At 43.2% G+C, this 13,704-nt stretch overlaps 1 protein-coding gene across 1 annotated transcript; it reads left to right on the top strand.

Annotated features, from left to right (window-relative positions):
* The first annotated feature begins 2,067 nt into the window (after window positions 1-2,067).
* On the top strand, window positions 2,068-13,399 carry LOC135523038 (mutS protein homolog 5-like). The gene is made up of 25 exons (XM_064949762.1): window positions 2,068-2,106; window positions 2,204-2,327; window positions 2,540-2,620; window positions 2,870-2,923; window positions 3,043-3,164; window positions 3,360-3,469; window positions 3,563-3,598; window positions 3,691-3,773; window positions 3,909-3,954; window positions 4,125-4,263; window positions 4,375-4,437; window positions 4,538-4,666; window positions 4,763-4,835; window positions 5,114-5,223; window positions 5,552-5,632; window positions 5,717-5,804; window positions 8,761-8,828; window positions 8,915-9,033; window positions 9,163-9,289; window positions 9,428-9,577; window positions 10,825-10,899; window positions 11,061-11,207; window positions 11,359-11,496; window positions 12,370-12,443; window positions 13,183-13,399. Exons 1-25 carry the CDS (start codon window positions 2,068-2,070, stop codon window positions 13,292-13,294), a joined length of 2,388 nt encoding a protein of 795 aa, XP_064805834.1. The 3' UTR covers window positions 13,295-13,399.
* Window positions 13,400-13,704: the final 305 nt, after the last annotated feature.

The raw sequence follows: 13,704 nt of genomic DNA, 5'->3' as shown, positions 1-13,704 counted from the left end.
ATATACCTGCTAGAGCGTGTGCTACGGGTGGGTGCTGCTATGGTGACCAGTGAGCTGAGATAAGGCAGTGCTTTACCTCGCAAAGACTTATAGATGACCTGGAGCCAGTGGGTTTGGCGACGATAATGAAGCGAGGGCCAGCCAACGAGAGTATACAGGTCGCAGTGGTGGATAGTATATGGGGCTTTGGTGACAAAACAGATGGCACTGTGAAAGACTGCATCCAATTTGATGAGTCGAGTAGATAGAGGAGGAAGGGAAGCGCTACTAAGCTACACAATAGTATATTTTGGTAGACAGAAGGTGCTCTTTTGTAAAAGGGGTGAATTGGTCATCACAAAGAAAGGAGGACCAAGGCACTCTTCATATAATTAATTAAAATGCCTTTATTTGTATGGCATGTTCAATAGAAACAAAGTTTTACAAATCTGACGCGTTTCGGCTGCATGGCCTTCGTCAGGAAGTACAAAGAAATAATACAATGTCCTCTATTGAACAGCTTTTCCAATTAGCCCTAATTTGAAGAGGGAGAACACTATAACACAGCAATCATGAACAACAACAGTCTAAACATAGCTGAGGGCAATTGAGCAAAATGTCTACTCGAAGACAGCAAATGAACCTATCACGAACCTACAGGAAGGGTGAGAAATCCAGGTTCATGATAGGTCCATTTGCTGTCATCGAGTGGACATTTTGCTCAATTGCCCTCAGCTATTTTTAGACTGTTGTTGTTCATGTTTGCTGTGTTCTAGTGTACTATGGAATATATTGCTTTCTTATTCTTGACACTTCTCCCAGTTATATCTAAGTGTTCTGATACTTCAAGCTTGGAGTTTTATTTTTTTGACAACATAGCTACAGTATTTCACTTTTTAATGTGTATAGTATTGCTTACAAGGTGCTTACAATCAAGTATTGCTTACGTATTGTAAGTATTGCTTACAATCAATTTTGTAACCACTCCCTCTTCAATTACTTCACCACTACGGCCTATTTATTGCCCTACCTTCATAATCTTACCTCATTTGCACACACGGTATATAGATTTTTTTTCTATTGTGTTATTGACTGTACGTTTGTTTATTCCATTGAGAACTTTGTGTTGTTGTTTGTGTCGCTTTGCTTTATCTTGGCCAGGTCGAAGTTGTAAATGAGAACTTGTTCTCAACTGGCCTTCCAGGTTAAATAAAGGTGAAAAAAAGGTTATGGATGTGTCCCTGCAACCATAAAGGTCCTCAATGATGTCACCATTGCCCTTGATTCTAAGCAATATTGTGCTGCTATTTTTATTGACTTGGCAAAAGCCTTTGATACGGTAGACCATTCCATAATATAAAGGTCAGGACTCTGACTGGGCCACTCCAGAAGGCGTATTTTCTGTTGTTGGTTTTCTTCTGTGTTTTGGGTAGTTGCCCTGTTGCATTACCCAACTTCCGTTGATCTTCAATTGGTGAAGAGAGAGCCTAACATTCTCCTGCAAAATGTCTTGATAAACTTGCGAATTCATTTTTCCGTCGATGATAGCAAGCTGGCCAGGACCTGAGGCAGCAAAGCAACCCCAAACCATGATGCTCCCTCCGCAATACTTTACAGTTGAGGTCTTGATGTTGGTGTGTTTTGCCATTTTTTCTCCACATATAGTAGGATACATCTTTGGCTTTAATTCTGCTGCAGCCACGCCAGCGCACTTGGGGATGAATTTAGCGCGCTTGACATGCCTCGCGCCCGGTGCCATATCACAGTGAGAGACGCGCTTAAAATCAACTACACACACTGCAACAAAAAGCCGAGTAAACGTTGAAGTCAGTTGAGATAGACCACCGGTAAGTTGCTAACTAACGGACATGGCATAACTGAGGCGCACATTATATATGTCTGTAAACGGAAAGGGCTAGGCCGACTACATAAGTGAAATTCAAAGTAGTTTACGTTAGCAAATCAGCCAAATTATGATATAATGATTGACGTGACAAAGTTCAGGCCAAAGTTGTCTTTGTGTAGCCTAGAGAGTATATGGCGGTGCCTGGTGATGTCAGAGGAAGAGGCCTGTCTGGGCTCCCCAATATGAATGGAGAAGAGGAGGAGGAGGAAGAATCACATGAGGTGAGAGCAACAGTGAACACACACACATGTCATGTGTGCTATACAAACTACAAACAATGGGCCAAGGCAGATTAAGATCATGTGTGTGTGTGTCCAGGTGTTGCTGAGTGTGTTTGCCCAGCATGGGCAGTTGGGGTTGTGTTTCTATGACAGCAGAGACTTCACTCTGCACTACATGCCTGACACCTCAGACAACCACGAGCTCCAACTGTTGGCCAGAGGTATATACTAAAGTTAAGCACACATACACTTACACACACTAACCAGAGGTAGTCAGTACACACCTAAACTACTCACTGACCCAAACACATTTCTCCGTCCCCCTGTCCCTCTCCCCCCGGTCCCCCCTCTCCTCCTCCCTCCCCCTGTTCTCTTCTTCCCCTCTCCTTCCACCTGTCCCCGGTTCCCTAACTCTGCCCGCTCCCTCTCTCAGTGGTCCAGGAGGTGAGCCCTCATGTGATCATTACCAGTGCTAAGCAGGAACGCTGCATGGTCCAGTTCATGCAGGGACTGGGTGAGGAGGAGCACCGCACAGGGAGGACTGGGGAAGGGAAAACTTTAGGCTGGCCGGGGAGGGGTGATGGTTAAGGTGGAGGGTAAAGGTTAATGCTAAAAAATCTTTATACATTTGTACTTTCTCACTTTATCTGCTTGCCCTTCTATCGCTCTCTCTCAAGCTCTCTTCTATCTCTAACTCTCTTCTTTTTCACTCTCTTCTATCCCCCTCTCTCTTTCTGACTCCCTCTCTCCTCCCTGCTTCCAGGAGCCAACAAAGACTACAGGCCTGAGGTGGTGACCTATCCCTATGTGGACTTTGGTAAGAACAGCTGCCTTGCCTGTGGTAATACACTAGGTATTGTTCTCAGTGTAACTTTTGAACATCAATAGTCAAGTTTTCAGTTACAGATTCTCTCTCTCTCCCTCTTTTTACCACAGGTCTGGAGGTCAGTAAGCAGAGGCTGTTGTCTGCCCATTGTCCCTTCCTTCCCCCCGCCGTCTCCGAGAGAGAGAGAATCTCCTACCTCTCCTCCTGCATCTCCTTCTCCTCCCCCCTCATGGTGAGTTCTCCTCCCCCCTCATGGTGAGATCTCCTCCCCCCTCATGGTGAGTTCTCCTCCCCCTCATGGTGAGTTCTCCTCCCCCCTCATGGTGAGTTCTCCTCCCCCTCATGGTGAGTTCTCCCCCTTGTGCCAGGAAAATAACCTCACACTGACATTTGAGATGAAATTGAAAATGTTGTGTGTGTGTCCTAGCTGCGGTCAGTAGGTGCGTTGCTGAAGTGTCTGGACAAGAGGAGAGTGGGAGTGGAGCTAGAGGACAGCAGTGTGGGAGTCCCCATCTTACAGTTCCACACCTACACACTGTAAGACACACACATACAGAGAGATCAGGTCAGTTGTGTATAGGTATTGTGGTTGAATGTTTTTTTCACATCTGAATTTCATTCCTCTTACAGGAAAGACGTAGTGTACGTGGACCAGGATACTTACAGGTCAGTCCCCCTGGAGACAAACACACACACACACACACACACACACACACACACACTCTCTCTGCCATGTTTGTTGTGTGTGTGTGTTCCAGCGTGCTGCAGATCTTCAAGTCGGAGCTGCACCCCTCTGTGTACAAGCTACAGTCTGGGGAGAAGGAAGGGCTCAGTCTCTATGGTAACACACATTATGGGAAGTTAATGATCTGATGTGATGTCAGTACATTGTCACACTCGCATTATGAGAAGCGGTGATCTCTCAGTCGTGTTTCCTGTAGGGATGATGTCATGGGTGTTGGTGTCTCTGTTTCAGGGATACTGAATCACTGCAGGTGCAAGTTTGGCTCCAAACTGCTTCGGTGAGGAAAACCTGTTCTCATGGTTGAAGTGTCAGAAACCAACCACACACAGATTATATCTGAGAAACATAATCAATACCTCAGTACCTGTTTGTGGTGCGTAGTCATAATCTCTATCCCTCCTTGTTCTGCTAGATGTTGGTTATTGTGAAATCCCCTCTTTCTCTCAGCCAGTGGTTTCTGAGGCCTACTCGTGACCTGGCAGTGTTGAACAGGAGACAGGAAGTTGTGAGATTCTTCTCCTGTCCACGCAACTCTGACTCCCTAAACACTTTGCAGTCCTCCCTACGCAACATCAGGAACATCCCGGTAACCATGACCTGTGAACTTTACCCCTCAGCGCCATGCAGGCCTCAGTCTGCAACATCAGTGATGGGTATGAATTTTCTGTAATAAAGAGTATTATTTCTCCTGCTGTAGACTCTCCTGCGTTCGATGTCTCTGTCTCACACCAAAGTCTCTGACTGGCAGGGTCTCTACAAGGTAGGAGTTCTACGGCCATTTATCTATATGAATAGCATGTCTGTATGTGTATTAAACAAGCTACGGTGCATTGTGAATAGTGTGTGTGTCTGTGTTGTAGACAGTGTATAGTGCGGTGTGTATCAGGGACACAGTGCGCTCCCTGCCTCAGTCCATCCAACTCTTCCAGGAGATCAGTGAGGGATTCTCAGATGACCTTTACTACATCGCCTCGCTCATCAGCAGAGTGGTGGGACACACAGTACACACGTCAGGTGCAGCTCCCATGTTCTGTATGTCAATGTGTTTCATTCTCATTTTATTCTGTGATTTGTGTCTTGTGTAGGTGGACTTTGAGGGCAGTTTAGCAGAAAACCGTTTCACTGTCAAACCCAATGTGGACCCTGCTATAGATGAGAGTGAGTGTTCATAACATTAGGGATTGATAAAGGTTAGAGTTATGTTAGGGTTATGTTTGTTGAAGGTTAGTGTTATGATTGTTGAAGGTTAGGGTTATGCTAGTTGAATGTTAGGGTTGTGTTAGTTGAAGGTTAGGGTTATGTTTGTTGAAGGTTAGGGTTATGTTTGTTGAAGGTTAGGGTTATGTTTGTTGAAGGTTAGGGTTATGTTAGCTGATGGTTAAGGTAAGGTGAAGGTTAGGGTAATCTTACTCACCTCCGTCTGCTCCCTCTGCCAGAGAAGAGGAGGATGATGGGACTGTCTGACTTCCTGACGGACGTGGCTCGCAGAGAGTTGGAGCACCTGGATACCCGCATCCCCTCCTGCTGCGTCATCTACATCCCCCTGGTCTGACATCTACTACTACTGTCTGTCTACATCCCCCTGGTCTGACATCTACTACTACTGTCTGTCTACATCCCCTTGGTCTGACATCTACTATTACTGTCTGTCTACATCCCCTTGGTCTGACATCTATCATGGGGTCACCCATCCCTGGTTGACATGCTAACAAGGATGCTAAATGCTAATCAAATACATCTAAAGTGTACCTTGCTGACTGTCAGGATCAACAGGATGCCAATGCTTTCTAAATATACATAAAATGAGGTTAAATCGTAATCTGGATGTCCTATCCTATCAACATAATTGAGTTATCTCTTTCTTTCTCTCTCAGATAGGGTTCCTGCTCTCGGTCCCTCGGTTGCCCAGCATGGTGGAGAAAGAGGACTTTGAGATAGAGGGCCTTGACTTCATGGTGCGTGTATGATACATGTGTATGTTTGCTCCCACTGTGAGTGTGAGTTTATGATGTGTGTATGTTCTCACTGTGTGTGTTTAGTTTCTGTCTGAAGAGCGTCTGCACTACCGCAGTCAGAGAACCAAGGAGCTAGATGACCTGCTGGGAGACTTACACTGTGACACCAAAGGTCAGGCTGTCAGCCCTCCCCTCTCTTTCTCTCGCTCCTCTTCTCTCGTCTCTCTCTCTGTCCTCTCTAAAATGGGGACACACATAATCCAGAAAAATAAATATCAGAACAAGCAATGTCAGAGACCGGGAATATAAATATATATATACCACGGGGTTGGTGGCACCTTAATTGGGGAGAACGGGCTCATGTTAATGAAGTGGAATGGTATCAAACAAATCAAACATGTGCAGAATACAACAGGTACAGTGAAAGAAATAAGACCTTACCATGAAATGCTTACTGTCAAGCCCTTAACCAACAGTACAGTGAAAGAAATAAGAGCTAAGAAAATGTTTACTAAATAATCTAAATTAAAAAATGTAATAAAAAGTAACACAATAAAATTACATAACAATAACGAGGGTATATATACAGGGGGTACCGGTACCAAGTCAATGTGCGTTGGTACCAGTGGCGATTTTAGCATGTAAATCTTGGTGGGGTTAAAAAAACAATTGTGGGATGCATGCCAGCAAAGCCACTACACAACACGACACTCAACAATACATTAATTGCACTATAATGGTGACAAACGGTGCCCAATAACTGTTCGGGCCTCCATAAAGCTGTCCCAACAGAAGAATCCCAACAGCAGTCCCAACATCTTTCCACTGCTACACCTGGCTATCAGCGGAGACTTGTCTGTCAGCGAAACAGTTAATTCAGCCTCATTTACTGCCTTTAAAAAAACATAGCTGATATGTAACCTTTATTTAACTAGGCAAGTCAGTTAAGAACTAATTCTTATTTACAATGACGGCCTACCCCTGCCAAACTGGGACTCCCAATCACGGCCGGATGGGATACAGCCTGGAAATGGCTGACTTGTTTAAACAAATGTGGTTTCTACTGACAATTGAGATGTACAAACTATGGCATAAGGGGACGACATGTGAATAATAGGCAATCCGTAATTTTGATTAAGACATTCATGAGCAAGCTAGGACGGACGTAGTCAATATAACTATTTGTTCAGCACTTTTGAAATGTACAGCAACAGAACTCAGAACACGGGCCGTTCTTAGTGTTCTCCCTGTACACCAAGTCAAAAATGTAAGATAAATAAAGGGGGCATATAAGCAGACAATGAAAGGTCTTACAATATTCAATGATTACATTTCTAAAAAACAGGTTATAGGCTACATGTGCACCTCCAAGTCAGAACAAAATTAAGTGAAAATAGACCAAATTATTTGGGTGAGGCACATGGGCTGCTAATGTCTTACTACACAACATACACTTAGTATTACTTTCTTAGCTACAGTATACATATCTCCCTGCCATATTACATAATTTATGCAGCAGCATACAAGACATTTTCGGACTCACCTTCTAGTGCTGTGCTCACTTGAACAGGAAGGTGGCGCGGCGGTCCTTTGTGTGCAAATTTTGTCATCAGTCTGGCATTCTCTGGATTTATGGTGCTTTCAAGACAACTGGGACTATAGGAAAAGGAGGACCGAACAGGCCCCTACTAATATCGCGGGGCTGAAGTGGAGCAGGTCGAGAGTTTTAAGTTCCTTGGTGTCCACATCATCAACAAACTATCATGGTCCAAACTCACCAAGACAGTTGTGAAGAGGGCACGACAACACCTTTTCCCCCTCAGGAGAATGAAAAGATTTAGCATGGGTCCCCAGATCCTCAAAATGTTCTACAGCTGCATTCTGACTGGTTGCATTACCACCTGGTATAGCAACTGCTTGGCATCTGACCATAAGGCTCTACTGAGGGTAGTGCGTACGGCCTTGTACATCATTGGGCCAATCTTCCTGACATCTAGGACCTATATACTAGGCGGTGTCAGAGGATGGCCCAAAAAATTGTCAAAGACTCCGGTCCCACGCAAGTCATAGTCTGTTCTCTCTGCTACCACATGGCAAGTGGTACCGGGGCTCCAAGTCTAGGACCAAAAGGCTCCTTAACAGCTTCTACCCCCAAGCCATAAGACTGCTATTATTAACAATTAATCAAATAACCACCTGGACTATTTACATTGACCCCCCCTCCCCCCCTCCCTTTGTTTTTACATGGCTGCTACTCGCTGTTTATTATCTATGCATAGACACTTTACAAATTACCTCGACTAACCTGTATCCCTGCACGTTGACTCGGTACCGGTACCCCCTGTATATAGCCTCGTTATTGTTATGTAATTTTCTTATTATCTTTAAGATTTCTTTTATTTTTTACATTAGTTTATTTAGTCAATATTTTCTTAACTCTATTTCTTGAACTGCAGTGTTGGTTAAGGGCTTGTTGTTTTCAGTGCATGTGACAAATACAATTTGATTTGATCCAATATGATTACATAGTACCAGTCTTGGACGAAATCAAACCAGGACGAGAAGCTAGTAACGCTAGCTAGCTATGCTAACTGATGCTGCAGTGGTGCGCATTCTCATCCTACAGTTACAAATAACATAAACTCTTTTCAAAATATTAAGTAGCAGTCTGCCTTTTAATTCCATCTTCCTTTGATTAGATATCTCCTAACTTTTGCCTCACATGGAGACTATAACTGTAGCCTATTGGCACTTTGATGACTTATGATTGGCCAACAACAAGCTATACGCACCAATCTCCACTCTTCTGAAAAGCATGATCAGCAGCATAAATTATACAATTTCTGTCTTGTCTCTCTGCTGCAGCAGTCGCGTTCTGATATTTACAGGCCCTTCCGGACAAGTCAGTTAAAATTACACGTACCCAAGACCTGTAACAATCATATGAGATCCAACCCAGACCCGTGACGTTATTTACAATTCAGGATCCGTACCTGCTCGGGTCCCGGATCAGGTATTCGGGTACAGGTTGACCCGTGAAGATCTCTAGGGTACAACCGAAGAAACCCTTTTGGAAAAAAAGTAGACCATACTTTCTACATGTCTGAATCGCTCTCTCTCTCTCTCAGACATGGAGACAGCGGTTATGACACAGCTGCAGACCACAGTGCTGGGGAGAAGCGCCTGTCTGTACAAGGTGTGCGTCTTTAAGCGGTATCTCTGTGTGCACACTTATCTTTTTGTGGGATTATGCTACATTTGTGTGTGTGTGTGTGTGTGTAGGTTCTGGATCTGAGTGCTGAGCTGGACTGTCTGATGGCACTGAGCCATGCCTCCCAGGAGTATGGATACACTACCCCCACTCTGGCCAACCACCACAGGATAACACTCAGACAGGCCAGGTACGCACACACAGACCCCATTTCAGCTGGCTAGACGCCTGTATGAACCCCTAGGGTATCCAGGGAGGCGGTTAGAGAGGCAGATAAGGGTTGTTGTTGCTCAGATCTCTCTTTCTCTCACTCTCTCAGACACCCTCTGTTGGAGTTGTGTTCTCCTATGTTTGTGTCTAACTCCTTCCTGAGTTCTGAGACTAGTGGACGGGTTAAGATTATCACCGGGCCCAACTCATCTGGCAAGAGCATCTACCTCAAACAGGCAAGGACACACACACACACTCACTCACTCACTTACTCACACTCACTCTCACACACACAGAAAGTGTCAAAGACAGATACAGTTCTTGAGTTGTTTCAGGATAGATTGTTTCCTCTTCCTTCTGATTGGCTGGGTCAGGTGGGTCTGATTGTGTTCATGGCTCTGATTGGTTCTGACGTGCCAGCGAAGGAGGCAGAGATTGGTCTGGTGGACGGAATCTTCACACGCATGCAGAGCAGAGAATCTGTGTCTGTAGGACTCAGCACCTTCATGATAGACCTCAACCAGGTACACACACACTACACACACACATACACACTATGCCAATGGTGTAAAAAGTACCAAATTGTCATAATTGAGTAAAAGTAAATATACCTTAATAGAAAATGACTCCAGTGAAATTCAGAGAGAGAGAGAGAGCATGCTTAAATTCACACAGGACACCAGATAAGACAAGAGAATTACACCAGATATAACAGACTGACCCTAGCCACCCCCGGCACATAGACTGTTGCAGTAAAGATACTGGAGGTTGAGATGGGGGGGGGGCGACACTGGCCCTGTCCAACGGGGCAACCAGGCAGGATATAAATACTACTTGAGTAAAATTTTAAAAGTATTTGGTTTTAAATGTACTTAAGTATTAAAATGACATGTAATTGCTAAAATATACTTAAAGATTAAGATGCAACTATTCATAAATCGCTCCGCCATTTCTTGGATGCAAAAATCCAAATAGTTTGCCAAACTTCAGTTTATGTGACAAGACAAGCAGTCATTGTGTAGAGAATCATTGTATCATCTAAACCGCTGTGAAATATATTTTCCGTAACCAAAACTATTGTATATTCAGCTTTTTGAAGCTGGTGTACAAAACCAAAAGTAAAAGACGCAAAAACAAACTTCAGAACGCGAAGCATAGAAATAGCCCACATAGAACAGGTCTATTGCTTCTTAGACTTGCTTTCAATAGGAATGAAAGATCTATTACTCATAATTCTATGTGAATTTGGTCAGGTCAACCAAAAAAATTACATTATGTATCAAAAGTAAAAGTATAAATCATTTCAAATTCCTTATATTATGCAAACCAGACGGCACAATTATTATTATTTATTTTTTAACATTGATAGCCAGAGGCACACTCCAACACTCAGACATCATTTACAAACAAAGTATGTGTGTTTAGTGAGGCCGCCAGATCAGAGGCAGTATGTAGGCAGGGAAGTTCTCTTGATGTGTTGTGTTTATTTGACTATTTTCCTGTCTTGCTAATAATTTTAAATGTAACAAATACTTTTGGGTGTCCAGGAAAATGTATGGGAGTAAAAATTACATTATTTTCATTAGGAATGTAGTGGAGTAAAGGTTTCACAAATATAAATAGTTAAGTACAGATACCCCCCAAAAAACGACTTAAGTAATCTTTAAAGTATTTTTAGTTAAATACTTTACACCACTGCACTACAGACACGCATGCATTTACCTATTCTCAGTGTGTCATACATGTATGTGTGTGTATGTCTGTGCTACAGATGGCTCATGCTCTGAACCACAGCAGCGGTCACTCACTGGTCCTGATTGATGAGTTTGGGAAAGGAACTAACACGGTGAGAGAGAGGGAAAGAGGGATGAAACACGTGAGACATGAAAGGAGGGATGGAGGAGAAAGGTCTCTTACACTGCCCAGTTATTTGCCTTTCTTTGGGTCTTTCTATGTTTCAGTGTTTCAATGTGGGTCCAAGTAAACTGTTGAACTGTTTCTCACCAGGTGGATGGGCTTTCCCTTCTGGCGGCATCTATCTCTCATTGGCTGAAAAGAGTTCCAGCCGAGGTTCCTCACATTCTATTGGCCACTAACTTCCACAGTCTGCTACAGCTGGGTCTCCTACCTTCCTCAGGCCTGCTGTCACTACTGGTACTGTGTGTGTGTGTTTGTTATCTGTCCCTTTCAGTATGTAAGGCTGGGATTTGTTGGGGAAAAACCCTTTAAAAAGTGTATTGTCTGCCCTAAGCATGCCCTGGATTGAATCCCAGCCTTGATATGTGTGTGTTTTGTGTGTGTGTAGACTCTGGAGACAGCGGTGGATGGGGATGAATTGGTGTTTCTGTACCAGCTGAAGGAGGGGATCTGTCGCTCCAGCTACGCAGCCAACATCGCTACACTGGCAGGCCTTCCCCCCAGCCTCGTACAGAGAGGAGTGGAGGTACGCTACACCACACACACACAAGCATAGCTGTGGGAAGTAGGGGTGCTGCAGCACTCCCTGAAAAATCTGAAGATTTTATTTTATTTATAGAGAGTGTGTTCGGAAAGTATTCAGACCTTGACTTTTTCCACATGTTGTTACATTACAGCCTTAAATACACACAATACCCCATAATGACAAAGCGAAAACAGCTTTTTAAAAACATTTTTGCACATTTATTACAAATAAAAAACATACCTTATTTACATAAGTATTCAGACGCTTTTGCTATGAGACTCGAAATTGAGCTCGGGCACATCCTGTGTCCATTTGTTGAAAAGAAAAATGCAATTGCAACCTATTTGCAATTAGGAATTGAGACCAAAAGCTCAAGAGAAGTTAAGTTTTTAATACCAAGGACACAGTCAGCTGAGTGCATGCATTTAGAAAGTTCACATTTAGAAAGTTCACAAAACATCTTATACTCTTCCCTATTTGATCCGAGGCAATTTATTCTTATCTGATTAGGTCAACCTTTCACACTTTCATGGCCTAAACTCCATTAATACTCACAGTAATCATTCACTAAACAGGATACAAACTACGAACTATATTTATTTTTTTCTCCACAAAAGTAGTGCACTCCATCTTTATTAGTTCTGTATTAACAGACTGATATAACATCTGTAATGCAGCCCAAAAATATTTTTCCAGCACCCATCAAATATATTTTTTAACAATTTTATTTCTACCAAAAATGAATATATAACGCAGCCCCCACACTCCCAAACTACTTCCTGTGTCTATGCACACAAGTACAATAAGGCATCACATTTTTTTCAGAAATGCAAACTAAGAGTAAGTTGTGTATGTACGTGTGTGTTTGTGTAGGTATCTGAACTGTACAGAACAGGAAAGACCATTAAACGCATCGACCGACCATCTACAGAGGAGCAGGCAAACAAGTAAGTCACACACTCACAGTAAACACACACACAAAGTCAAATCAAATGTTATTGGCCGAATACAACAGTATAATGCTTACTGACGAGCCCATTCCCAACAGTACAGAGTTAGAATAAGACAAATATTTCCTCAATAAATAGGAAATAGTAACACAATAACAACAATAACGAGGCTAAATACGAGGAATACCTGTACTGGGTCAATGTGCAGGTGAGACTCTAAAGCCAGATTTCACATTTAAATAAGTTGAGATAAAAGAATGCATGTAAATGTGAACATGAATGAATGCCTCCACTTCAGTTTACACTTAACGTTTTTTCTTGCACTGTAACCAATGATTTATGAATCGATGTCCTCATTGTGGTTTTACACGTTATTAGAATAGTTATGAAATAAATGCACATTGTTATATTTGGTAACACTTGCTTATTTTCCCTCGACAACAATCCCATTTGATGCATTGAACGGATGTGGGTGGATCAATGTCTACATAAGGTTGCTAATTATAAACATTCACAAACGCTCTGAGGTAGGCCTTGAAGTCGATACGTAAAGTTATTAAAGAGCAGTGATACTATCAAGATCAGTGTGCGGGTTTCTTCTTTTTCTCATCTTATTCAGCTGTTACCATTCACCTGCAACAAAGATGGCTCAGATGAACATTTAAATAAGTTATTCTGCCTGCAATACATACGCACAATCACTCACAGGTGTTTTCTTTGTGTGTGTCCCTGTCAGGTGTGTTTGTGTGGTGAAGAAGTTTCTGTGTGTGGACCTTGAGGACCAGAGTGTGGATCTGCAGCGCTACATGAAGGAGGAGCTGCTTCCCTCTGGAGGAGACCTGCTCTAACAGCAACACTACTGTTGTCTGTCTAACAGCAACACTACTATTGTCTGTCTAACAGCAACACTACTGTTGTCTGTCTAACAGCAACACTACTGTTGTCTGTCTAACAGCGACACTACTGTTGTCTGTCTAACAGCGACACTACTGTTGTCTGTCTAACAGCGACACTACTGTTGTCTGTCTAACAGCGACACTACTGTTGTCTGTCTAACAGCGACACTACTGTTGTCTGTCTAACAGCGACACTACTGTTGTCTGTCTAACAGCGACACTACGGTTGTCTGTCTAACAGCGACACTACGGTTGTCTGTCTAACAGCGACACTACGGTTGTCTGTCTAACAGCGACACTACTGTTGTCTGTCTAACAGCGACACTACTGTTGTCTGTCTAACAGCGACACTACTGTTGTCT

Source organism: Oncorhynchus masou, chromosome 30 (assembly GCF_036934945.1).
Source record: "Oncorhynchus masou masou isolate Uvic2021 chromosome 30, UVic_Omas_1.1, whole genome shotgun sequence".
Lineage (NCBI taxonomy): Eukaryota > Metazoa > Chordata > Actinopteri > Salmoniformes > Salmonidae > Oncorhynchus > Oncorhynchus masou.
Note: the sequence above shows the minus strand (reverse complement) of the source record. Positions and strands in the feature narration are given on the sequence as shown.

Coding starts and splice junctions, on each gene's coding strand:
- LOC135523038 (XM_064949762.1), top strand. CDS start 2,068: ATGAATGGAGAAGAGGAGGAGGAGGAAGAATCACATGAG. Junction 2,107..2,203: donor AGGAGGAAGAATCACATGAG/GTGAGAGCAACA, acceptor GTGTGTGTCCAG/GTGTTGCTGAGTGTGTTTGC. Junction 5,805..8,760: donor CTTACACTGTGACACCAAAG/GTCAGGCTGTCA, acceptor TCTCTCTCTCAG/ACATGGAGACAGCGGTTATG.